At 42.7% G+C, this 27923-nt stretch overlaps 1 protein-coding gene across 1 annotated transcript; it reads right to left on the bottom strand.

The window, feature by feature from the left end:
* Positions 1 to 78: 78 nt before the first annotated feature.
* On the bottom strand, positions 79 to 27697 carry ADIPOR2 (adiponectin receptor 2). The gene is made up of 7 exons (XM_065886673.1): positions 27446 to 27697; positions 13078 to 13197; positions 9254 to 9425; positions 6058 to 6244; positions 5696 to 5883; positions 2593 to 2786; positions 79 to 236 (listed from the first exon to the last, which is right to left on the bottom strand). The coding sequence occupies exons 1-7, from the start codon at positions 27614 to 27616 to the stop codon at positions 108 to 110; spliced, it is 1161 nt and encodes a 386-aa protein (XP_065742745.1). The 5' UTR covers positions 27617 to 27697; the 3' UTR covers positions 79 to 107.
* Positions 27698 to 27923: the final 226 nt, after the last annotated feature.

Below are 27923 nucleotides of genomic sequence, written 5' to 3'. Positions count from 1 at the left end.
TGCCAGGGTTTGGGGCTCCTCCGGTACTGGCGTCGCCGGCCAGTGGGGGGGCCTGCAGGCACCACAGGCCCTGGTAAAGGGTCACAGTCCCCGGCCACCGGCAGGTATCACAGTGCATCTTCTTCACTGCAGCCTCCGCCGATCATGAAGCGGAACTCCTGGAGGTTCGAGACACCGTGGAAGTGAACGAAAGCGCCGGCCACCACGAAGATGTGGAAGAGCTGATGGGAGTGAAACTGGAGCAGGGCGGGGTGTGGGGGGAGAGAGACACATTGTTAAACGTTGGCAGAAGGTCCTGAAGATCATTTACGCCGAGCAGGGGGTGGGGGTGGATGCCACAGCTCAGATTCCAGGCATCCACAGACCTCGGAGCATGCGGCAGGCATATCACATCCTGCTGAGTTGAAGGCCAGCTGTCCCCACAGAAATCAAGCTGCAGCCCTAAGCTCGAGACATGAACACATGCGTGCCTGACACTGGGGACTTGGCGGACTCGGGGCAGGTGCTGCCAACAGGCCACAAAGCCCTGAGGACCCCGTGATGCCGAGCAGCAGGCGACGGTCAGACACAGGGGTGTTTCCCTCACTGCTGTCATGGACTAGGACATCATTTAAATGCTGCTCTCCTAGGAAACAAAGGGACTTCCAGGATGGGGTCGAGGGTCAAAATACCTGGTGGCTAGAGTTTCCTTCAGCTCTAAGACGCCAGAATTACATGAAGATACGACATCAAAAGACTAGTAGAGGGGGACTTCCTTGCTGGCGCAGTGGTTAAGAATCCACCTGCCAATGCAGGGGACATGGGTTTGAGTCCTGGTCCGGGAAGATCCCACATGCCGTGGAGCAACTAAGCCCACGCGCCACAACTACTGAAGCCCGCGCGCCACAACTACTGAAGCCCGCACGCCTAGAGCCTGTGCTCCACAACAAGGGAAGCCACTGCAATGAGAAGCCCGCGTACTGCAACGCAGAGCAGCCTCCCCGCTCGCTGCAACTAGACAAAGCCCGCGCAACGGCAACGAAGACCCAACACAGCCAAAAATAAATAAATTTATTTTTTTAAAAAAGACTAGGAAAGGGACTTCCTTGGTGGCGCAGTAGTTAAGAATCTACCTGCCAATGCAGGGGACACGGGTTTGAGCCCTGGTCCGGGAAGATCCCACATGCCGCGGAGCAACTAAGCCCGTGCGCCACAACTACTGAGCCCGCGCACCTAGAGCCCATGCTCCGCAACAAGAGAAGCCACTGTAATGAGAAGCCCGTGCACTGCGACGAAGAGTAGCCCCCGCTCGCCGCAACTAGAGAAAGCCCGCGCGCAGCAACAAAGACCCAACACAGCCGAAGATAAACAAATAAATGTATTTATTTATTATTATTATTTTAAAAGGACTAGGAAAGCAGGGCCTTCTACTTCCTTCTCAAGTCAGAAGCTGGTCTACAAGCATGTGATGGTTCTGATTTAATTGTTCTGCCGAATGCTAGTTCATATCAAAGGGGGTTATTGCTCAGTGTACCAAGTATGACTTCAAAACTTACACTATTCTCTCATTATAGTCTCAACATGAAAAATGGCAAAACCAATTATCAAGGGAAAGACATTGATTTTAGAAGTGTAAACTAGAGGGATCCACAAGCCACTTCCGAAGAAATACTTCCGAGGAAGCCAAAGGGGATTCATTTTCCAAAAAGGCGGGGAGGGGTGTGAAAATTTCTCCATATCAATGTCAAAACCATGATGAGGCAATCTCAGAAAGATAAATTTGATCATTCGAAGTCCCAAAGATGACCTAAACTAGCATTTTCTTTTACATGAAGAGCTAAGCTTTGAAGGGACAGAGGACCAGCTCAGTCTGTGATCATCAGTAGCGGCAGGAGGAGCAGAATCCCGGAAGGTTGGGTCCCACGTCAGACAGCACCGCACTGCTGACACGCCTCAGGCCACCTTCAGTTACAAAAGTGTCTGTCTATTGGTCCCTTGTATTTTCTGCCCCCTCTCTCCTCCTTTCTTACCATTAACCACATCTAGTTATCCTACCTCCTCTTCCAGCCAAACACGTGTATCAGTCCCTCATTACAGATCACTGAACTTTGGTATCAAAAAGGACCTTGGTAAAAACCTGCTCTGTCACCCTCATCTCATACACGAGGAAACCAGACGAAGAAGGACTAGAAGACCTGCCACACAGTGTAGGGCACAGGGGCACAGACTGAAATTCCACTCCTGCCACCTAATAGGCAGGGGTGCTGGATAAGGAGTTACCTAATCTCCCGAACCCTCATTTCCCAAGCTGTCGAGTGAAGGCACTGATAGCAGCTGTTACACTTTACGGGGCCAGTGTATCTAACGAGGCCGTCCCTGTAAAGCGCTCCCTCAGCTCTGTGCCAGGCACCACCGCATGTCAGTTACCAATAAACACTAGTCAGTACGGTACTTACTGTCCAGAGAGACACAAATCATGAGGGAGACTGAGGGCTAGGATACACATATCTGGATTGTGAGTCTGAACCTTCCTCAATGATTCCACTTCCCTGTCTGCCAATAACCCACTAACAGATGGACGGATAGACACTGACCACCCCTGACCATACTCACCCAGATGTCACACTTGCCGGGAAAGAAGCGCTCGGGGATGCGGGCAGCGTACAGGGCTGCTCCCGTGATATACAGGCTGGCCATCAGCATCAACCAGCCGATCTGCCCTATGGTGGCGGCCTTCAGGAAGCCCTCCGAGATGACATAATGCAAGGTGGGAATGACGCCACTCAGGCCAAGGCCCAAGAACACTCCTGGGAATCGTAAGAACACAGTGAAAACGAGGAAGGAGAACTTTGGCACAGTACCAGTGATTCTGTAAACTGAATATTTCACAGCAGGATGCGACAACATCAGCTTTTTGGTCAAAAGGAAAATGAAGGTTCTTCAAACTCTGTGATTCTGACATGCAAGACAGCACATCTAAGTTCTAAAAAGGAGATCTATTTACAAATGCAAAGAGCCTCCTGTTGAGAAAGGCTTAGCTTAACAAGCCAGCAGTCTTCAAGGGGTCTGGGATTATGCTGCTGGGTGTTTCAGAAACAGACAGCTCTAGGGGTTTGCTCAAAGCACCCCTAAATGCTGCTTCTTTAAAGATACACAGATACACAGATACTTTAAAGACACAGTACAGAGCAGTTTTACATACTTCATCTTCCCTTTGAGGCACCAGACATTCCTGGGGGGAGAGTAGGGTGGAAAGGACGGAGGTGGGGATGAGGAAGGGAGAGGGCCCCAGAGCACCGGTCAGATACAGTGTGTCAGCAAGGCTCCATCACAGCGGACTGCCCTCAAAACCCTCTACAGCAGTGTTTTTCAAACTTCTGGATATGACCTAGGTTATGAGACAAACTGAGTCTGGATGAGGCTTTTTTTTTTTTAATGAACTAGACTAAAATAAAAAATATAAAAAAAAATCAGACTGTGTCAAGTGGAGGGTTAAGTGCCATTTTGTCCAAGTTTTATTATTTTTTATATATATATATATATATATATATATATATATATATATATAAAATAAGACATGTTTAGGGTTGTAACAGAAAATGTCACGATCCAAAAAAGTTTAAAGGTAACGCGGATCTAAAACCACTGTGAAGGGAGTGGGTCAACAAAGCACCACAGGGACGTCCCTCAGCAGCCAGGAGCTGCTCTGACACACAAGTAAGAATGACCTTTGCCAAACAAACCACCATCTGGTAATAAGCTTTCTCAAAAACGAGGTGCCTATTACTTGCTTTGGATGTTACAAGCAAGCGCCCACCGATGTGCACCAATACCTGTGCACCAATGCCGAGTGCACACTCGTAGATGACACGGGCATCCCCTAGGGTGGAGCAAGGGCAGTGCTGACTCACTATTTCCTACCCCACCCCCACCCCCGAAACCATCGTGCTCCTATCCCTTCACTGCGCTTCTCCTCCACGTGTTAGGCGGAGGCTGCTGGTGGTCGTGCCCATCATTCCCAAAGCCAAAGGCTCAGGAACGTGGACCCTCTGACGTGCACAGACCGCAGGCCACGCAGCTCCACTCAACCGAAGCGTTCCCATGTCTCGTGCTCCGGGCTGAACACCACAGCTGAGCACCGCTGGGGAAACCAAGTTCTCTGCGAGTTCATGATCAGCCTCTATTCAAAACGTTGTCCTCTTGTCCAATACCTGTTCCCCCCAAGATTGAGGCATATCACAGGAAAGGGGGGGACTGAAACCCAGCAGGACCTGGTGGGGCCCTCCCAGGCACAAAAGCCCTTCCGTGTCCCCCATTTCTTATTTGCAGGAAAAAGGTTTCAGCCTCCTAGACCTTTCCTGAATTCCAAGGGCAGATTCCAACAGTTACTAATTAGAGGAGTGAGGGAATGCAGAAGCAAAGGCGGAGAAGTCAAGAACAACAGTGCAGGAAAGGGGCACACGGTCCGGTTCCTCCTCAAGGGACCCAACCTGATGCATGTCTCAGAGCTCTTCTATAGGAACTGGGGCCCACCCGGCGGAGGATGGTGACTTCAGGCTGAGCACAAGCGTGGGGACCCCAGACTGGCTGCAACCAGAAGGCCAACGACTGAGGTTTCTGGAACACCACCCGGTTACCCCCCCATCAATCAATCAGAGGGAGGTCACACACCATGCAGACCTCCCCCAAATTTTGCCTATAAAAACTGTTCCCCCCAAACCATCAGGGAGTTCAAGTTTTCTGAGCACTAGCTGCCCCGGACTCCTCGTCTGGCGCCTCACAATATCAATGCTGCGCTGTCCTCCACCACAAGCCGGTGTCAGCAGACTGGCACGGCAAGCAGACCCAGGTCTGGTTCAGTAACACTTGCAGCCAACCCTGACCACTGCTCACGTGCTCAAAGAAATCCTCAAAAGGGAAGAGGACAGAGTTACAACAGTGCTCATTAACACGAAGTTAATTCTAACTTCTAACCTTCTAGGTAACTGCAGATAAACTGTGGCTTAGACTTTGATACAAAATGGTTTAAAACAAAAAGGTTGAAAGGAAAAGTATTCCTTCTAATACTTCCTGTTCATTCTCAGGAGGTACTGGGTTTGACACTGGGTGGGTAGAAAATTGAAGACACAGCCCTGGCTCCGAGGGGTCAGTCACCAGTCTAGGCCCTCACACAGGAAGGGGCTTTTGGCTTTCCACTGATCTCCAACTAAACAGGCATTATCCTAAATACAAAAAGCCTCTTTATCTCTACATCAGAAAAGATGTGTGGTTTAGAACACAATCAGTTGGGAGTGAAGACTTCTTTTTTACACATTTTAAAATGAAAATACATAGGAAAAAAAATTTTTTTAATAAAATGAAAATACATAACAAAACAAAAAATGACAACAAAAAAAACTAATCACTATAAAAAGTACACCTTGAGCTGAGAAAGAGGAATCATTATTTTACAAAGGTTACGGAGCCACAGCCATAAGGACAGTGTATGGGCCTAAACTCATGTACACTGTATTGCCCCAAATACGTCAACTGCAATAGCTCAGCACCCCCTCCACTCTGACACCCCTACTACATTACGAGGCCCTCGAGAACAGGAACTGTGATTTCTCCATCTTTGCACCACAAGTACCTCACGTAATGCTTGGGCAACGGTGACCCTTTAACGAAGCCTGGCAAATAGATGCGGGTCCAGCGTGGGCCCTCGGCGAGCTCTTACCTGCTCTCACCCCCCGGTACTGCGGGGTAGCGAACATGTCCCACTGGGAGACGATGATGGCTGCGATGCCCAGCACACAGATGACAATCAAGTAGATGAAGCACGGTTGTGGGTTACAGTAGAAAGAATAATAAAGCCAAGGGACAAAGCTTCCCATAATGAGAAGAGCAATACCAGAGTAATCCAGTCTAGGACAGAAAAAAAAAAAAAATCCATTTAATGTTAAAAATTACTGCCTGCTACAGGTTCCGATCAAAGTTCCCAGCGGATGGTATCAAGGGTCCTGCCACCTCTGCTGGAAGTTCTCCCCTAGCCCATGGACTCTACATCACTGATCAAATATGCACTTTGCAGGTACTTACTTAGAGAAGACACGGGAGACCCCTTCTGAGTGGCAGTAGACTGTATGGAAGAGCCACGAAAAAGAAAGGCAGAGAATGGCCCCCAAGAAGAATAATCCAAAGACCACCTTCTCTTGCACGGGGGCCACAAAGGAGATGTTTGGACGAAACATATAAAAGATCCCCAGGCACAGGAAGAATACACAACCTAGGAAAGAGTACGGGAAGAGAGAAAGGATTATCCTTTTGAAGATACACTGAAGTGCTATATACTGATTATGTTTTCAATCCTGACATCCAAATCGAAAGTTCCATGAGAACTTTCCAAATTTTTCCAAATAACTGAACCTTATCCAAAATGTTGGTCTACTCCAAATACTGTTGGTATCATATGCTTCTCAGTTTCACAAACTCAGTATACAGAATAACTTACTACTAATCCAAAAAAGAAAACAGACAATGCCTGCTACTTCTCAAAAAACTAGAAGAGAGTGGCATGGACTTATATACACTACCAAATGTAAAACAGATAGCTAGTGGGAAGCAGCCACATAGCACAGGGAGATCAGCTCGGTGCTTTGTGACCACCTACAGGGGTGGGATAGGGAGGGTGGGACGCAGATGCAAGAGGGAAGAGATATGGGGATATATGTATACGTATAGCTGATTCACTGTTATAAAGCAGAAACTAACACACCATTGTAAAGCAATTATACACCAATAAAGATGTTTTAAAAAAAAAAGATAGAACTAAAAAAGTAGAAAAACCCACTTCTACCTCTAGATCCCACGTGAAATTTCATTTATAAAGTTTTTGGCATTTACACTGTAGCCCAGGTTTCAAAGGCCCATTCTGCATTTTCCTTTGCAGTGAATGCTGATACCTCCAAACTCTGCTAGGAAATACAGCTTTCTCCACCAATAGCTGTCAAGGAACCTTATGCTTCTCTGGTCCTCACCCGTTGGCCCAACAGATTGGGGAGTTAAGGACAGTGAAATGCCCATTTGGGCCATTTCATAAGCAGTTTTTAAACTGTTCTTCACAGTGAGATACCATGTTCTTATTGCCTAGGGAAAGGCCACTTAACACAAGACTGGCACAGAAATTAAGAAGTTAAACATTTACTAAGTGATTCTGTTTGATCCATTTAATAAAGCATTTACCCTCGAGTAGAAGTCAGCAACAAACTTGACTGTCTATTCTGTTCTCACTGTACTAGCAGTCTGGAACTTGCAGTCACAGTGGAAATCAAATGCGGGGTAAGAAATGCACATCAAATGGGGTCAGGCCAGACTATTCAGTATATTCACAAGGTTGTGGGATCATCACCACCATTTAATTCTAGAACATTTTCATTACCCCAAAAAGAAGTCCTATACCTGTTCAGCCATCTCCCATTCCCCACTAGACAACCCTAGGCAACCACTAACTTACTTTCTGTCTCTATGGATTTCCCCATTCTGGGTATTTCATGTATATGGATCATACCATACTTGGCCTTTGTGTCCGGCTCCTTCCACTTCGCATGTTTTCAAGGCCCACCCGTGCTGTAGTACGTTATCAGCAGTCCACCCCTTCTATGGCCATTATGTGGATTATACCGCATTTTATTCACCCGTCAGCTGACACATGGGCTGTCTCCACTTTCAGCATTATTATGAATAATGCTAAGAACACTCACGTACACGTTTTTGTGTGAACGTGTTTTCAATTCTCTTGGATATATACCTAGGATTAAAATTGCCAGTAACTCTGTTTAACTTTCTGAGGAACTGCCAAAGTATTTTCTGTGGGTTGCACCGTTTTACCTTCCACCAGCAATGCACGTGAGTTCTAGCCTTTCCACATCCTGGCAAGGACTTGTTATTTTCCATCTTCGTGACAGCAGCCATTCTAGTGATTGTGAGGTGGTAGCTCACTGCGCCTCCCTCAAACGACTCAGGATGCTGAGCGCCTTTTCGTGTGTTCACTGGCCACTTGTATGTCTATTCCGATGCTTTCCCCATTTTAAAAACTGAGTTGTCTTTTTATTGTTTAGTTGTAAGAATTCTTCACTAGACCCTTACCAGATATATGATTGGCAAATATTCTCCCCCATTCTGTGGGTTACCTTTTTACTTTCTTGATAATGTCCTTTGACACACAGAAGTTTTTTTTTTTTTAATTTTTTGGTCACGCTGCACAGCATGTGGGATCTTAGTTCCCCAACCAGGGATCGAACCCATGGCCCCTGCATTGGAACTGTGGAGTCTTAACCACTGTACCGCCAGGGAAGTCCCAGAAGTTTAAAAATTTTTTTAAATATTTTATTTATTTGGCTGCATCAGGTCTTAGTTACAGCATGCGGGCTTCCCTCTAGTTGTGGCGTGTGGGCTCAGTAGTTGCAGCATGCAGGCTTAGTTGCCCCACAGCACGTGGGATTTTAGGTCCCCGATCAGGGATTGAACCTGTGTCCCCTGCATTGGAAGGCGGATTCTTAACCACTGGACCACCAGCGAAGTCCCAAGTTTTTAATTTCGATCAAGTCCAATTTATTTTTTCTTTGGTTGCTTATGCTTTAGGTGTCAATTCTAAGAAACTGTCACTTAGTCCAAGGTCATAAAGATTTACATCTATGTTCTCTCCTAATGGGTTCATAGTTTTAGCTCTTATGTTTAGGTCTTTGATCCATCTTAATTTTTCTATATGGTGTGTGAATTAGGAGTCCAACTTCATTCTTTTGCATAATAGTTACTCAGTTTTTCCCAACATCATTTGTTGAAAAGACTGTTCTCTCCTCCACTGCATTCTTTCTTTAATGTGCAATCATGATGGAAAGAAATATCATAGATCACATTCTGCTTCAAGACAAACTGAAATTGAATTGTGAATATTCTAAGTAATGACTTTCAAAAATCAGCTTACTTCTATTAAATAACTACCTTCCTCTCCATGCTCATTAAAACATTAAAACCCATTCTGTACAGTGCCTTTTCCTTTGCCTGGTTTAAGGACATGTCTGAAAATCTAGTAGAGAGAAATACAACCTAGCTATAATAAAACCATCGTGTCAACGAGGACTACCACAGAGACAACCACTGAGAAACTTCATCATTAGAAATCCAGAAAACAAAAACGGCAAATCCAAAATACATTTTTTAAGTTCCGTCCTTACCCTCAATTACACTGGTGGGGGGAGAAACAGAATGATCACATTGTATCACTGCTGTTACATACCTAAGAGATGTGTCCAGATGTTGCCTGTCTCAGTGTGTATTCTGAAAATGCTCTTAAAACAGGCCCGGAAAGAAGGCATCGGGGGCCGGTGTCCATGTAAGAGGAAGTCGTTATCCTTGAGCCAGTCGGGTAGCACATCATGAGGGATCACTCGCCACCGACCTTCCCAGACCTGGAAGAACATTAGCAAATACGTCGGAGTTTAATGTCTACTGAGCAATACTGACAGCTATCTCTTACCACACTGGCTGATAATGAGAAAAAATAGCTTATCTTTAGAAAGACAAATAACATTCAAAAGTATAATGTCCTATATTCTGAGGTTTTAAAAACTTGACTGAGGAAAAACATTTTTTAAAGGCAGGGGATGGGGGGACGGGGACAGGACTTTTCTTAGGAAAAGGGAAGAGCAAATGAAATGAAGTTATAGAAAATACCCAAAAAGAGTGCTTTCAAGCTCTGTTTCAATCTGGCTAAAGGTAGAGTGAGGGGGCTGAAGTTCCACCCATACAGACACCCCACCCTTCCTTCATCCTCCACCACAGACTTTACCTCTGAAAAATCCCTGTCGTGTTAAGTAAGACCATTTTTATACTTAATATCCCTGTTGGTGAAAGAAGAACCTAGACTCACACTTATGTACCTTCTGCTAAAGTCTCTCCCTCTCCCTTACTCTTTCTCTTCCCATCACAGCAAATACGGCAAGTGGAGAAGAGCACAGGAGTCAGAAAACCTTGGATCTCTGCCATTAACCAGTTGAATGAGCTTTAATTAATGACAAAATCCTCAAGCCTCAGTGTCTGCATTTATAAAACAAGGACACGAGTGCTTCGATCACTTGGTGAGGAAGCTGTGAGGATCACAGGAAATGACCCAAAGCACTTCATAAATGAGGCGGCAAACCCCAGCATCCCCGCCAAAGGTGATGCGCAGTCCTGCCTGTCCCCGCAGGCTGCCACCTGAGAGCTGATGACCAACGCTGCGGAGCCGGCAAAGGGGCTCAGCCCTCCTGCCCTCCAGGTCCCCCCTTTCCTCGCCGTCAGGCCCCCATCAGACTCTAAAGGAAAGGGATCAGGAGTGTGGAAGCCCCTCCGGAAAAGTGTGTGTCTTCACTCTGCTCCTAATCATGTCTCTCAGCCCAGTGAGCTCACACCACAAAATCACTTAAGCCTAAAATCTAACCTGCTTCTGCTGAGCCGAAAAGATGCAAGGAAGGATGCAGTAGCATGTCTACCTGTGGCTTCCACTCTGACATCGACGCCCCTGTGGCCAGCAGCACGGCTGAACCCCACACCTGCCAGCCACCATGCTCACCCTTTCCCTCCACAAGAGTCTGCTGTCCTCTGCTCCCCCTAATCCTTCCTTAGGGGCGTTTTCAGAGAACTGATCCTCTGGAACTCCAAAGGGAGTGGGCACAAACAACTGAAGAATAGCAGTGACACTCTTCACTCTCAAACTTACTCTCCCTTCTGTCCCTACCCTCCCCACTGGCCCTTTCACCTTCCAACTCAAAACCTGAGGCCTGGGCTACTCTGGCCATTCCCTGCTTGCTCCTAACATACAACAGAATAAAATAATTTGTTACAAGATGCTGCTACTCTGTTTTATTTTGGGAGAATTTTATTTTCTAAGATAGAAATCAATCCTCACCTCCCTCAAGGCAGTTCACAACATGGAAACAGCTCTGCTGTGATCATATGAAAAGTGCTACTGTGTCATCCACCACACAGCCAAAATAGTCCAAAAGAATGCCGAGTTTCTTACATGCTTACACTGTCAGAGCGACTTTCCCCATTGTTTCTAAACAAACATTCTGGTGTCTGAAGACTGGACCAAGGAGCTGTGCTTTCATAATTATACTGTATTAGTGTCATTTTCAGACACTGCACCCACGTGGCTCAACTTGCAGTGTAGCCAAACGCCAACCCAAACAGGTATTCTCTTTCCCCTCCTGGGGAAGAATAAGGTCACAGCTTAGTCAAAGACACATCTACTTATAAGCTTGACAAGGACAATGCCTAAATCAAACATCTTAGCAATGATCCACTAGGTTTGTATTAGACCATATAATGCACAAAACTTAATTTACAGAAGTGACCCACAGAACACCTCCTATCCCACATGGGCCTGACGATGCTCGTAAACAGCAACTACTGAAGGCTGGGAAAGAGACACCAAGATCAAACTTGGATGCTCTGTAAGCCTAAATGGTTTTGTTCCCTATCCCTACAAGAAAAGCTTTCCCAAAAGGGAAAGTACCTGGACCAGCAAGGTGACAGGACACTTCATTTTAAACTGTCTACTTGCTTCCAATCCAAGAAAGAACCCTGTGTCATGAGGTTTATCAAGGACGGTCTGGTGCTGGGCCACAGTGTGTGGGGCGACCCAGGAAGCCTCTCCCTCTGGTCACAGACACACTGCTAGCGGATGATAAGGGGTTGGTAATAATCACTACTTTTCCTTCAGTAAATTATAGTCTGTAGCAAAAAAGTGCCCATTTATTCACCCATTAGCTCTTAAACTGGAAAGTTTTATCTGCTTTATTCTCTACTCTTGGTTCGGAAGGGAGAACAAAAAGACAGTCAAGTTAGCTACAGGACCCCACGGATCCATTAATATAAAAGTCCCTAATGGCCGGACACTGAATATTATTGAACTTTGAGATTTAACACCAAACTTGCTTTTTGAAAAACAAAATATATCTTTTGTATCCTTTTGTGCCAATTCTCCAGAGACACTGATTACTAGAATGGGTCTATTGTTTTGCTTGGCTTTTTCTTCACCAGTTTTCAAACAATGATTCAAATTTCCGAGGCTCTAAAAGTAGATCCATAAATGTTTAGACACTCCTCCCACTCCTCCCCCCACTCCTCCCCCCACTCCCCAATCCCTCTGTCTTGGAAGAGATGTCTATATCCAGATTATAACATTCTCTTCTCAGCTCTGGTCCAAAGTTTAGGACTCTAAGTCAACTGGCCCCAATTGTTTCTAGAATCATTATGAATGTAGGAAAACCTAAATTTAGTTTTCAGGATCTACGATTACACGCATAAAAAGTCTTGGTTTCATAAAACTCATGAAAAAGCTAAGTGTCAGAAAAATTTTTCTCTAAATGATCAAGAGTCCTTCAAAAATGTTTAATAAATGAATTTACACACACACACACACACACACACACACACACACACACACACACACACACACACACACTGTGCTGTGCTGACCTCAGGTCATGCCTGCCAGGGCTCCTACGGAATGGACCGAGCGGCTATACCCGTACCAGGGTCCCTGACCATTTTCTCTAAACAAGCAACCCCAATTCCAGTTACCATTTTACGGGGGAAAAATCCCCACGTGGATCCTAATGAATCAGAAAACATACCAGCTACACTGAAGATACCAGACGTGTGTGAAAACTGGGCAATTCCTACCTGAAGAGGAGTCTGATGAGCCACACGATCCCCAAGAAGAGTAGCACATTTGCTATCATAGTAGAACAGATTCAAGGGACTTGGAGATGGCACTTCAGCATCTCCAGGCATCGAACCCCCCCAACTTTTCCATTCTGTCTTGTCTAAATGGTCAACAAGACATCTACTCTGTGAACCTATTTTCAGGAAAGCCTTGCTTCCCAGCTGGACAATGTAGTGCTATCAAACCTTTATCACGGCTGTGCAGGCAAACAGAACCTGTGCCTTGAACAGGGTTAAAGTCTTGACACTGCTTCTGCCCCCCCACACCGCCACACGCCTCTCTCCTTAAAGTTTCCTGTTTGGGAAGGACTAAACATACAGCACGGAAACAACAAGAAAGGGCCACCTTACCTTGCACACAAACTCTTCCATTCTCTCCATGGCGTGGTGGGCTTGTAAGAGGGGGGACATGCCCATAAACCCCTCGTCCTCCTGAGACGCTCCATCATCGCACCGACGTTCCTCCAAGCTCTGCAAGGCAATCACAGAAACAGTCAGGGACAGAGACCAGGAGCCAAAGGAACCAAACAATACCTTTTCCTTGAAGAATTACAATGAAATTCTCTTAAGGTCAAAACAAGGCTCAGACAAGTAACATATATAGGAAGCAAGGTCTGTTTATTATAGAATTGTTATGAGTACTGAAAATGAACAAGAGGTGCCTGATCCTTCTCTGACAGACAACTGAACTATGGCAGCAGCACTCCTATTCAACGAGTAGCCTTGAATGCTTTGTTTTTTATTTTAAGAATTATACCCATAGACCACATAATACTATTAAACATATAAAGTTGAGAGATTACTGAGGGGAAATCTCCAAGAATCCCACCTGGCACGTGTAAAATAAATACAATGTGGGAAGTGCTCCAGGGGAAAAGAAAGAAAGGAGGAAAAAAACTACATTTACCAAATTCTTAATATACACTGAGCACAAAGAAAAGGCCATCTAACTTAATCCTGACAACCCCCTTACTAGAATAGTATTCTCATCAAAACATATAAAGAACATTAGGCAAAGAGGCTAAGTAAGTGGCCCAAGGTTAAAACTAACGAAGTGGAAAAGTAAAAAAGACGAAACCCATCGTCTTTCCACACAGGTGAGGAAATGATCACTGTGTCTGGGGAAATGCAGGAAGACGTGACAACCTGCAGTCTCCAGGTCAAGGTGCCTGCTGGTTTAGACAAAATGAAGTTGTAAGAAGGGCAATGGACTAGAACTCAGGAGATGCCAGGAGTAAGCCTGGTTTAACCGCTAACGTAGACAGGTCTCTCAACCTTTCTGAGCCTCAATTTTTCTCATTTCCATCTAAAAGGAGAAGTTTAAATCTCTCCAGTCTTCTCCATTCTCTAAAATTTGGTGGTTCTGTCACTCAGTGAATAATGACACCACAGGAAAGTACTTCCTAAGCTAAGTGTCTGCCAGGTGAACAGCACTGCCCCCATAACTGCATGAGGGGGAGAACTGCAATCAGAAAACTAACCGGGGACGCTGAGCACACGGAGGTCATCTACCACAAAACGTGAATTTGAACATGTTTCAAAAGAAATCCTAAGATTTTACTTTCTTCACTTTTCAAGATAACTAGAGGGTATTAGGCAGCATGTGAGACATGCTATGCACCCAATCTCAATTTTTTTTAAATTATGTTCTCCGAGAAAACCATCTTGAATCTGCTTCTCTAGTAGTCTCACCAAGAAAACACCCTCCCCTTCTCTACTTACCCAAAACTTACCTTCCTGGCCCTCCATGCCAGCCCATCACCATCATGTTCCTGTTTAAACCTCTTAACTACTCTCGCATAGTGTTTCTCTACCTTTCCTTCAAGAAGGTTCCATGTTTCCCTCCCACACCCCTCCACAGCCCCTCTACCTTTCTAGGAACATTTTTTAGATTGCTTCCCCCAATCCTGTGAAATTTCAATAACACAGATATTAACACAGCCGTCTGGAGGGCTACAAACCATTGTAACATTTCAATGTGTTTCACTCCCTGCAAACAAGAAGCCATTTTCACCAGAAAATGTAGGCTCCACCTAACCCATAACATGCCTCCTCTTCTGAATTTCTCCAGCACTTCAAGTCCAGACTGCTCATTTGACAACTAATGTACAGCTCTTGTTCACTGACTTACACTGTTTTATTTCACATTTGACAGAATGTTACTTTTTCACGGTAACGCTTCCTAAACTAGATTTTAAGTGTATGTTTGTCTTCTTCCATTGCTCCCAGAACAGCTGTGCCAATATTTTATATACTTACCAAGTTGCTAGATTAATTAATGCTTTAAAAGGTTTGAGGATTGTGCCTTATTAAACAAAATAAAGGTGATAAAATTCCATTAAATCATCAATTATATGAAAACTGAAAATAGACAACAGCTTGAAATGATTAGCGGACTGATTTTTTTAAGTATAAAATGTAAATTTATATAAAACATAAAATAGGTCCAGTATTTATGCATGTTTAACATGCAGTTCATTCTTCACAAAGAGAAACAGAAACATGGATTCAATCTTGATTCTCAGACAAATAAATCACGCCAGCAGTTTCCAATAAAACTACAAATAAGCACACAGAACACAGTTACATGTTTCCTGTACTATCAAAAGTAAAACCTGACTAAGTTGCAGACAGTCTGCGATACCAACGGGATCAAGTGCACTTGGATTCGTGGAGGACCGCTGACAGGGAAAGGCAAGGCAGCCTCACTGGCAGAAGCGAAGGCACTTCACATAGGTAACCTTTACTACAGACTGAGGAAAGGAAAATGAGGAGAGGGCACCTCTCTGGGTGGGCACCCACCACTGTCCACGTCTACAGGAAAGAGAGATGAACTCATCAACTTCCCATAGCAGGGAGGAGGAGAACAATGGCACTGCTATGGGGGAGGACAGCTTTGATTCTCAGCAGTGCTTAACACATGTTTATTACAAGAAAACAGAAAACATTGAGAATGCAAGATGTATGGTCTCGGTTGAACACCGAACAGAGGAAAAAACTGTTTATTCACTTAAACAGTTTTTAGGAAAAGTTGGCTTGCCAATGGATAAAAGTGACTCTGAAGCCAGATAAACCTTGACTAATGATAAATTGTGTGATCTTTGACAAAATTACATACAATCTCAATAAGCATCAGTTTCCTCACCTGCAAAATGATTTTCACAGCACTGCACTACACTGCACATCTGTTTAAGGAACAAAGATAATGAATAAAAGAAACTATCCCAGGGCCTAGGACTCCGGCCATAAATAAGTGACGGTCTTTCTCATGATGATGGGCTACGTACTGAGAACACTGAAGTAGGTGCCACAGCCTAGTGGGGAAGGCACCCCTGTAAGTCAAACAAACAACCAAAAAAACCCATAGCAATGAGCTAGTCTATAGTATGGACAAGGTCTGATGCAAACAGAAAAGAGAAAAGTTAACTCTGGCACTGCTAGAAAGTTTTCCAGAAAGGTAACATCTGAAGCAAGCCCTGGAAAATGCGTTAAGAGTTCACCAGTCAGACATGACAGGGAAAGGTAACAGCCCGAATCCAAAAACACAGAGGGAAGAAAAAGCTCCATACAAAGAGTACAGAGTTTAGCACAGCTGTGGCAACAAAGTAAATGTGATGCAAGGCCAAAGGAGGTGAGTAAGGAAGCAATCCAAATGCCTGTGGATGAGGGAAGAGACCTAGCCTAGCTAACAACAGAATACTAGTCAGTCATAAAAAGGAATGAAGAGTGGATACAGAAGATGTGGTGCATATATACAATGGAATATTACTCAGCCATTAAAAAGAATGAAATAATGCCATCTGCAGCAACATGGATGGACCTCGAGATTGTCATACTGAGTGAAATAAGTCAGACAAAGAGAAATGTCGTATGCTCACATGCAGAATCTAAAAAAAAAATGATACAAATGAACTTATTTACAAAACAGAAACAGACTCACAGACTTAGAGAACAAACTTATGGTTACAGTGGGGGGGTGACAGTTAGGGAGTTTGGGATTGACATATACACACGGCTATATTTAAAATGGATAATCAACAGGGACCTACTGTACAGCACAGGGAACTCTGCTCAATATTCTGTAACAACCTAACTGGGAAAAGAGTTTGAAAAAGAATAGATACATGTATATGTATAATTGAATCGCTTCCTTGTACACCTGAAACTAACACATTGTTAATCAACGATACTCCTACATAAAATAAAAAGTTAACAACAAAAACAAGGAATGAAGTTCTGGCGCAGGCCACCACAGGGATAAACTCTGAGAACATCATGCTCAGTGAAATGCCCCCCACACAACAACTGCACTTACATGAAACACCTAGAATAACCAAAGTCACAGAGACAGGAAGTAAACTAGAGGTTCCCAAACACTGGGCTGGGGGGAGGAAGGCATGAAGAGCTGCTCCTTAAGTCTCTCTGGGGTGATGAAGAACTCTGGAAGTCACAGCAATGGTTGCACAACACTGTGAACACAATTAGTGTCACTGAACTGTGTACTTTAAAGGGGTCAGAATGGCAAATTTTACATTATAAATTTTGCCACAATAAAAAATTTTTAAAGAAGGTAAAGACGTACAATGTAGCTTTATTCATAACCAGAAATAACCCAATTGTCGAACAATAAGAAACTGGATAAACAGGTGTGATAGATTTATATAACAGAATACTCTTCCGTAATAAAGAACTGACACAAAACAATATGGGTGAGTAGCAGAAACATGCCAAGTGAAAGAAGCCATTATTAAGACAGTGTGTGTCACATGATTCCATTTGTATCAAGGTCAGCAACAAGCAAAACAAATCTACTGTGGTAGGAGTCACAATAATGGCGACCACTGGGAATGGGGGTGAGGGAGGGGTTACTGACTGCAAGGGCATAAAGGGAAGTTTCTGAATGATGGAAATAATCTGAATCTTGATCTGCGTGGTCGTCACACATATGTAGTGTCACTGTGCTATATATCTAAGATTTGGGCATTTTAAACACATTTTAATGTGTTTAAATTACCCCATAATACAATGTTTGTGTAAATCATACCTCAATAAAATGCTTAAAAATAAAAAAAAGTAAAAAAAACGGAGGGAGAGGAATGGAGGTGGAGTTCGGTAGGAACCAGCTCCTTGAAAGCTTCTGATGCTCCTGGGCTTCAGGCTTTACCCTGCAGGCAGGACTGAGCATTTAATGGATATGAGAGCAGGGCAAGCTGAGCACTAGACTTGCATTTGGAAACTATCACTTTGGCAACAGAGAGAAGGTATGGTTGAAGAAGGGAAACAGGAAAGGAGAGAAGTAAATTAAGAAAATACTTTAAAAGTCTAAAGCAGGTTGATCTCAGCTAGGGGTAATTTTACCCCCACCCGCTCCCAGGGGACATCTGGCAATAACTGGATTCACTTTTACATGTCACAAGTAGTGGGAATGCTACTGGCATCCAGTAGGTAGGGGCCAGGATACTGTTAAACATCCTACAATGGCAAAATGTCACCAGGGAGTGAGAAACTCTGATCTAAAGAAACAATGAGAGGGTCTATACACCCCAAATTATGTATGTCACAGTTCAATACTGTGTTCACATCAGAAAAAAAAAAAACTTATCAGATCCTTCTCTGTGAAAGATGCTAATAAGTGAGCTACTTACTAATAAGTGGTTACTAGTGCCGGGGCTAAATGGTAAGCATTCATTCAAAACACTCAAGAAGTATTCACTGAGCAGCTACCACTTTAGAGATGAGAAACCTGAGGTTAAATGATGTGTTCAAGGTAACACACCTAGAGTCAGAAATTCAACTCAGGTCCACAGAGTTCCTGCTCTATTCACTCCCCTCACACATTTTTCTAGTTATGAAACGGCCTGTTTCTGTGGGTAACAGACATTGGGCCAAAAGGCCACGACACATACAGACAGCCCTCGTTCCACATGGTAGCTCAGGATGTAAAAACTGTGCAAGCCAAAATCACGTTTGGCAATCTTAATGACCAGTGGGGACTATTGCATGACCTGAACAAAATGCTGTCAAAACATTAAAATCTCTGTCAGTTTTACATGTACAAAGAAACAGACTAGTGAAAACCAGTATTTATTTAGCCTGCTATATTTTAGAACAGAAACACTGAGAATTAACCGCTTATTGGTTAAAAAAAGTTACCAAGAGCGATGTGAGCGGTGTGTGCCTTCTTGTTGTTTAACTTAGAACACACAGTGAGCATATTCTCTACGCCTTGGCAAACTGTCGTACTTTCTAAGTTTGGATCAGGGTTTCAACGTTTTATTCTTTGCACTTTCAAAGTCATGAACCATCCTTAGGCATTCCCTTCATCTGACCTTTCTGCCTGCCACTGGCCATCCACATCCTCTGTCACACGATACTCCTTTATGGCGACAAGCCTGCCCTCACTAAGATCCTCTGGCTGCAGATCTAGAATCTCTTTAAGTGGCGGCAGGCAGTGCCAACATTCCCACAGTCAGCTATTGCTTCTCTAACTCCTATTTATGTTTGACTTGATTTTCACGTTCGCCATTATCACGTTCATTTTATCTTTGTCAGCCTATTCCCTCTTTTGATTATCCATTTTTATAAAGGGTCGCATGGGTTTATCACTGGGAAGCAACACACTTTGCTGTCTCATGGATTAAGTGAGTAACAGATGTACACTGACCAGTCACTGACAGACTTTCAAAGAAGTCATCAATACAATGAACATCTACTGTTTGCACCATCATCTGTGGACTGGAGAGACAGCAGAGAGTTGGTACTTTAAGAATTACTCACAGTAAATAAACCACAGTAACTAAAATCTGAACCATACTGTGGAGGGACTGATATTATTTAACGAACGCATGGTAGCTGAAACTCATGCATGCTGGAAACTCGCAGAGCATCAGGGCTGCCTGTATGCATTTCTCTTCTCATCTTTTACAACTGCCCTTCTATCCAAAATGGTGCTTCTAAAGAGCTAACCTCAATTCAAAGAACGCGATCCTATATGTAAGGCAAGAATTTCACTGTACATTACATTACTAAGATATGTAGCTTCATCCAGGTGTTTTTTTTTTGGGGGGGGGTGGTGGGGATCAGTTTTTTATTAATAAATACCACCAACGGTAATATTTCCACCTCCCATGGTCCAGTGTATGTGTTATGAAGCAGAATGTGGTCAGTGGTCAAATACACACCCCAGTAAAGATAAATACTTCCACCCATCCCAACATGTCAGCAAGATTTCTGAATTTTTATAAAAGAACATTTCCTTCAGAAGAGCAAAGTATTAATAAGTCTGCTGATCTACCAAACATTATCCCCACTTCCCACCCTCCTATAACAGAATACTCACCAACATGTCTTCAAAAAACAAATGTCTAAAACACTAGACCATAAATAGTTATTTGTTGTGTTCAAGCATTGTGGAGTTGCCAATTAGGGATCTACACAGAGTGGGTGGTGGTAAATATAGTTCCCCTGGTTAAACAGAGGTTAACATGTAGGAATTAAGTGGTAGAGTCAAGCAGTGGCTAGAACACAAGACAAAAATGTTTTCTCCAGGGCACACGGGCAAGTTTATAGCTCTGCCACATAATGACGGTTTGGAAAGTCTGTGCTGAGCACTACATATATAAAAACATCTGTCTTCCAATATTAACTCTAAAGAACTACCCTGTCATGAGTGGAAATTACTTTTAATTTCCCTTCTAGTAGCCACTAAACCACAGCACCCAAAGATCTGTTTCAATACTAAACTGCATCTATACTAAGATGATCACATACAAGGGTTAAACATTTGCTCTGTTCTGCTCCTGTTGTCATATCTCTAACTGTTATCAAAATAAGTTTTGAAGACACAGGACATTGTAAATGATAATTAAAACCAAAGCTGCCTAAAATAAAGGCATAAACCTTAATTCTCTAAGGCTTTCTATGAATAAATCACTATATTTAAACTTAAAGAGAGGTCAGTGCTCTGAAGTGAGTACAAAGACACTTTCAAATCTTTTCCTCCTCCTATCTTCAGTGAAGTCCATCTGTGAGAAGAGTTAAAGTGGGTTATACCTCAAAACACAACAATATCCAACTCTGATGATCCGTACAAACTGCAACCTAAAATGTTAATTCTCTGGAGTGTATTTTACCTTTGGAAAGAGAGAACCAGAGTGATAAAGATGAAAGTCCTATATGAAAATAATTCATCAGTCTATTGGGCGTTTATCTGCTTTAGCCCAACTCAGTTCAACAGAGTAATTCAGTTTAATAAATATTAAGCGGATTTTTAAAAAGATGAGTAGGACTTCCCTGGTGGCGCAGTGGTTGAGAGTCTGCCTGCCGATGCAGGGGACACGGGTTCGTGCCCCGGTCCGGAAGGATCCCACATGCCATGGAGCGGCTGGGCCCGTGAGCCACGGCCGCTGAGCCTGCTCGTCCGGAGCCTGTGCTCCGCAACGGGAGAGGCCACGGCAGTGAGAGGCCCGCGAACCGCAAAAAAAAAAAATAAGAGTAAAATATAGTCTCTGTCTTCCACGGGCATACAATCTAATAAGGGGCTGAATTAGCTACATAAATGACTAAGAAATAAGGCACAGCCAGTTTAAAGACGGAGTGTGGAGCTCGGGAAAGGCTGCATGAGGAATAGAATTTTGGAAAGACGAATTAAAAGAACTGTCAAGAGGGAAAAGCAAAAGTACCATTTTGAAGAAAAGAGACTAGTTCAGTTCAGCTGAAACTTAGGGTGCATTTAGCGGAGTAGCAAGACATAAATTATATATTTAAATACTAGTTGAAGTCAGTAGACAAAGTGCCACAGAGATCTACGGTCATAACACCATCCACAGTTAGAAGATAAAGGTCAAGGAAATGGTAAGATACCCAGAGGCCGGAACGGCAAAGTTTGATTAAAATGTATATGCCCTACAGAGGTCAGTGAGAACTGAGGCTTCTGCATTCAAGTAACTATGAGGACTAAGATCTAAGGCCCCTACACAACATGACCTCATTTGTTCAGGAAACCCTTGCCCAGGAAGATTAAGGTACAAAGCAGTAGGTAGCTTTGCTGTTAGCTTTAGGAGCTTCTCAGAAATTCACTTAACATTAGACGGCTCAACCAGCTCCTTAGTATAATAAATTACTGAACTGGGCACACCTACTCACTTATCAAGTAAGAACTTGCTCACCAGACTTGCTCCAACTGTCCTAATCTATCACAAGCTCTGCGCAATGTTAATACGATCTTTGTATTGCAAGACCTGCTTTAGACCACGAGAAGTCAGACCGCAAACCCTACCCACAGCCAGCCACGGCCTCTCCTTCCAAAGCAAGACGCTTCAGAGTGTGCTCACTCTCACCGCAGTAAATAAGAAACTTCGCTTAGTCTGATCAACAGGTTATTTTTGTTTGCTTGCTTTTTTTATTAACCATTTTTTAAACTGAAGTACAGTTAATTTACAACGTTGTGCTAGTTTCAGGTGTACAGCAAAGTGATTCAGTTATAACATCAACAGGTTATTTTGATGGTCTTTTTGGAAAGTTGACAGGTTGAATGAATCCAGCCTTAAATTTAGAAATCTGCAATGTGTAGTAAGGGCATTAGCAAGCTGATATAGCTAACACACAAACACAGGGGTTAGTAGAAATTAAGGGGTCTTCAAAAAATGATAGCTGAAAGAGTAAGCACCGATGACTGCATCTCTGCTGTCGTCCAACAGAGGTACAACAGCCAGTCTATCTGAACACTCACTTTGGCCAGCCTAGAAACATACAGACTCAGCCTGTAAAGACTAGCTATCGCTATCAAAGATTGATGGGAAAGACCTTTAAAATCATCCAAGTTTTTTTTTTTAATTCTCACAAAGCAACTGCCTCTAATCTTAACTGAATTTCCTAAGTAGACCTCCTCAAGAAAAGAAAATGAAGTGATTGGCAGACGGGAGTCTAATTACAAGTTAGATTTCTTATGATAAACTAATAAACAGTGGCATTCTTATGAGTTTGGTTAAAGCAAATCAGTTCAAGAAAATAATTCCTAGGTTGAATGAATGAAGAGTTGGCTCCAGTCCCCATTTATGAAGAAGAATTTGGAGCAGAGGAAAAGTAGGACAACCATAAAGGCTGCTCTCTTTATTCAACTTAATACCTTAAAAACTCAGAGATACGAAATAAAGTCATAAAACTAAAGATCAAGGGTAACCTGGTTTGAAATGCCTCTTTTGTGTTTTTATCTAAAGATGGTTACAAAACACAAACTATAAAGTTCAGCAAAAGAGCTGATGCTTTAGAGCCAGAGGCCTAGAAGTAATGGTCTATCCACTTTAACCAGTACACAACACTACACATTTCAGAAAGAACTCTGGAGGGTGGAAGAACACTGGACTGGGAGGCTAAAGATCTGGATTTTAGGCCCCAGTCGTCTAGGCTCACTTGCTAACAAACTGAAACCCTTGTACCTTTCACTCTAGCTATACCAGACGTTTTGCAGGTTCACACATCAATATACACCAATGTATACTCAAAACACGTTAGCTATTATCATTATTACTATTCCCTAAAAGCATCATGCTATTTCTTACTTCTGAGTCTTCACATCTGCTATTCCCTTGGCCTGGAATACCTTTTAGTCCTTCAATAACCGAGTCAAGCCTTATCCAGTTCTGCTTATTACATTTCCACTTCCTTTTAGATAACCCCAGTCATAGAAAAAACAATCCTAAAATTCATATGGAATGACAAAGGACTCTGAATAGTCAAAATAGTCCTGAGAAAGAACAGCAAAGCTTGAGGCATCACTTCCTGACTTAGAGACATATTACAAAGCTACAGTAATCAAAGCAGTATGGTACCGGCATAAAGACAGCCACACAGACCAATGCAACAGAAGAGAGGGCACAGAAATAAACCCACACATATACAGATCTTCGGCAAGAGTGGCAAGACTACACAATGGGGAAATGATAGTCTCTTCAACAAATGGTGTTGGAAAAACTGGATATCCACATGCCAAAGAATGAAACTGGACCCTTAGCTTACACCATACACAAAAACGAATTCAAAATGACTTAACTAAAAATAAGTTAGATGTGGGAATTCCCTGGCAGTCCAGTGGTTAGGACTCCATGCTTTCACTGCCAAGGGCCCTGGTTTGATCTGGTCAGGGACCTAAGATCCCACAAGCCATGCAGCACAGCCAAAAAGAAAAAAAAAGTTAAATGTGAGACCTGAAACTATAAATATCCTAGAAGAAAATGTAGAGGAAAAGCTTCATGACATAGTCAATTTTAAAACATTTTCATCACCCCAAAAGAAACCCCATACCCATTAGCAGTGACTCTCCATTTCCCCATCCCCCCAGCACTTGACAACCACAAATCTACCTTCTGTCTCCATAGATTTGCCTATTCTAGACATTTCAAATAAACAGAATAATTAAATATGTCATCTTTGTGACTGGCTTCCTTCATTTAGCAGAACATTTTCAAGGTTTATCCGTGTGGTAGTATGTAACAGTATTTCTTTCTTTTTTTTTTGCCAAAAATATTCCATTTTATGGATATACCTCATTTAATATATCTATTCATCAAGTAAGTGATGGACATTTGAGTTGTTTGTACTTTTTGACTCATAAATAGTGCTGTTAGGAACATACATATAAAGTTTTATTTTGATGTATATTTTTATTTCTCTTGGGTATAAACCTTAAAGTGGTATTTGCTGGGTTATATGATAACTCTATTTAACTTTTTGAAGAACTGGTGACAGTTTTTCTAGAGCAGCTATACCATTTATATTACCCTCAGCATATATGAGGGTTCGCATCTTCATGAATGCTTGTTAACTGTCCCCCTTGCAAAAAAATTTTAACCATTCTTGTGCATATAAAGTGGTATCACATTGAGGTTTTGACTTGAGTTTCCTTAATGATTAAAGATGTTGAGCATTTCCTAAAAAAAAAAAAGCTTTGTGACACTGGGCATGAAGAAATATGACACCAATATCACAACAAAAGCAAAATTAGAAAAATAGGACTATGTCATACCACAAAGCTCCTTTATAGCAAAGAAGACAATTGAGAGTGAAAAGGTAACCTAAGGACAGGAGAAAATATCTGCAAACCATGGATCTGATAAGGGGTTAATATCCAAGATATATAAGGAACTCCTATAACTGAACAGCAAAAACCAAACAAACAAAAACAAACCCAACTTAAAAATGTGCAAAGGACTTGAATAGACATGTCTCTAAAAGACATATAAATGGCCAACAGGTATATGAAAAGGATGCTCAACATCACTAATCATCAGGGAAACACAAATGAAAACTACAATGAGATACCACAGTCACATCTGTTAGGACAGCCATTATCAAAAAAGAAAATAAAGTGTTGATGAGGATATGGAGAAATTACAACCCCTGTACACTGCTGATGGGAATGTAAAATGGTTCAGCTACTATGGAAAGCAGTATGGAAGTTCCTAAAAAATTAAAAACAGAACTACCATATGACCCAGTAATCCCACTGCTGGATATTAATCCAAAAGAACTAAAAACAGTACCTTGAAAAGATATCTGCAGCATTATTCACAATAGCCAAAAGGTAGAAACAACCTAAACAACCATCAGTAGATGAATGGATAAAGACAGAGTGATATATACATATCAATAAAATATTACTCAGCCTTAAAAAAAAAAGGCTTGTCTTACGCTACAACATGAACAGACGCTGAGGACGCTGTGCTCAGTGAAACAAGACAGTCACCGAAGGACAAATACTACATGATTCCATTTATATGAGGTATGTAAAGTTGTCAAACTCATAGAAGCAGAAGGTAGGATGGTGGGTGCCCAGGGCTGGTGGGGTGGAGAAAATGGGGAGTTGCTATTCAATGGGTAGATGTTTCACTCACGCAAGATGGAAAAGCTCTAGAGATCTGCGGCACAACAAAGTGCATACAGTCAGCAATAACGTATGTCATGTGTTTACTACAATAAAAAAGAAAAGATAACCCAGTCCTCATCCAAACCTAGCGACAGTTCTTACTGCTTCGGTAACTGCTTAGGCCTAAGCAGCAATGGAGGCAAAGTCAAGCTGCTCAGCCTGAATAGGGGAGTCTTAGCTGCTAGTACATGTTATTGTAAAACATCAACAAGAAAGCAAAGCCATAAGCAAGGAAGCAAGTTCTTACCCTAGCTATCTGCCAAACTTCTTTTAAAAGAGTAATGGTAGGGCTTCCCTGGTGGCACAGTGGTTGGGAGTCCACCTGCCAATGCAGGGGCCACAGGTTTGATCCCTGGTCCAGGAAGACCCCACGTGCCACAGAGCAACCAAACCCATGCGCCACAACTGCTGAGCCTGCGCTCTAGAGCCTGCGAGCCACAACTACTGAAGCCCGTGTACCTGAAGCCCGTGCTCTGCAACGAGAGAGGCCACCACGATGAGAGGCTCACGCACCGCAGCGAGTAGCCCCTGCTTGCCGCAACTAGAGAAAGCCCGTGCGCAGCAACAAAGACCCAATGCAACCAAAACTAAACAGATGAAATGAATGTAAAAAAAAAAAAAAAAAAAAGAGTAATGGTAGTTTGAAGGCCAAATTACACTATACTCATAGTAAGCAAATCTTGATTTTAATCCTGCCCTGTAATGCGGGGGCACACGCACACACAGGGACACAAAAACAGTCTTTCAATGTAGCACAACTAGCCCAGAGTATGAAGCTGGCTTACAAAGTGTCACCAAGGGTAAAAGAAGAAATAACCTTCAATTTCCTGCCACAATAGCCTCTGGTGAAATTCTTATAAAAGACCTGAAAGGACAAGACAACCCTCTCGAGTTCCAACCAGCACCACTATTACCCACACAGTAAGCTTATCTCTTACTATGGTAAAGATGCAGCTCCAAATAGAGGCTTTCAATATGTTTCTAACTACAACCCACAGTAAGAAATGTATATATTACTCATATCTATAAACACATACATATCTAAATAAAGCTAAACAATTTCATCAAATAACATAGTTTAAAGGTATATTACTACATATATGCACCTTAATATCTTTATTTGCGGTCTAATTAACACTGCTTGTAGTACCAAAATAAATTTCACAAACTACTAACGGGCATAACCTACAGTCTGAGAAACACTGTACTAGAAACACAACGCTGAACGTGCTACACAACTGCAAGGTTCCAAAGCACATGGCAAAATGTCTATTAACAATGACACTGGGACCTGCTCACAGATATTTACACCTTTGCGCTCTTGGTACAGCTGCTTGAATCATTTAAAAGCTGCTCTTTTCTCTGCGAGGTAAAAGGAAAGATTAGATTATTTTCCCAGAATTCTACTGGCTCCCAAGGTATGCACTGGAGATAAACTCTATCTGAGAAGTAGTTCCAGCATGCAATTAGGATTTCTCCAAAATTATAAACGATAATGTCATTACTAAATCATGGCTGAATTATAAAGGATATATGGTAACTACAAAAACCCATTTCCTTTCTTAAATAAGACAGAGCAGCTTAAGTACGGTTTTACGTGTCAACAGAAAGGGCATAACTAATTCCTAGCTACCTTAAGAATGAGAGACTTCAAAATCTTACAAATGTGCTCAGGGTTCCTTTTCAAAACGCCATCTTCTCTCCAGCAGAGTCCCCGTACTCTTTCTTTTTAATATCCTTCCTCCAGCTATATTCCCATAAATTTGTTTTACTTACCATCCTTCCACTTTAACTTACTTTTTTATGATAGGAAGAAGGGGCAGATGCCTCTACAAGAGGCTCCAAATCTCCTTGGTGGATGTCATTGTCACCTCCCCTTGTACCATCAAGTTGGTGCCCTTTTCTGAGCCTTATATCTGGCTCTGGAGTCCTGCTGTACTCCAGTCGGTTTTCTGCTGTCTCATTCATGGGATACCCACGCCTTTCTTACAAAGAGGTCTTTCTGTTCCTTCTTCTTGGGAGGATGGACTTTTAGGATAGTGAGTTGACCCTAAGGAGAGAAAGTTTTGGATTAACATATTTGAATGAGTGATGGGGGAAGACATATGTTGTATTATTTTACACTAAAACTAGAATTTTCTGCAATCATTAAGAATAAAATAATAATGTATTTTAAAAAACCCTACACTTGTTGATAAAGAGGACTGCCAAAATCTACTTTTAAATGAAAAAAGCAGGATATCAAAGACGACATGTATAATGTTCCCGTTTATAC

Source organism: Phocoena phocoena, chromosome 11 (genome assembly GCF_963924675.1).
Source record: "Phocoena phocoena chromosome 11, mPhoPho1.1, whole genome shotgun sequence".
In the NCBI taxonomy this organism is placed as follows: Eukaryota; Metazoa; Chordata; class Mammalia; order Artiodactyla; family Phocoenidae; genus Phocoena; species Phocoena phocoena.
Note: the sequence above shows the minus strand (reverse complement) of the source record. Positions and strands in the feature narration are given on the sequence as shown.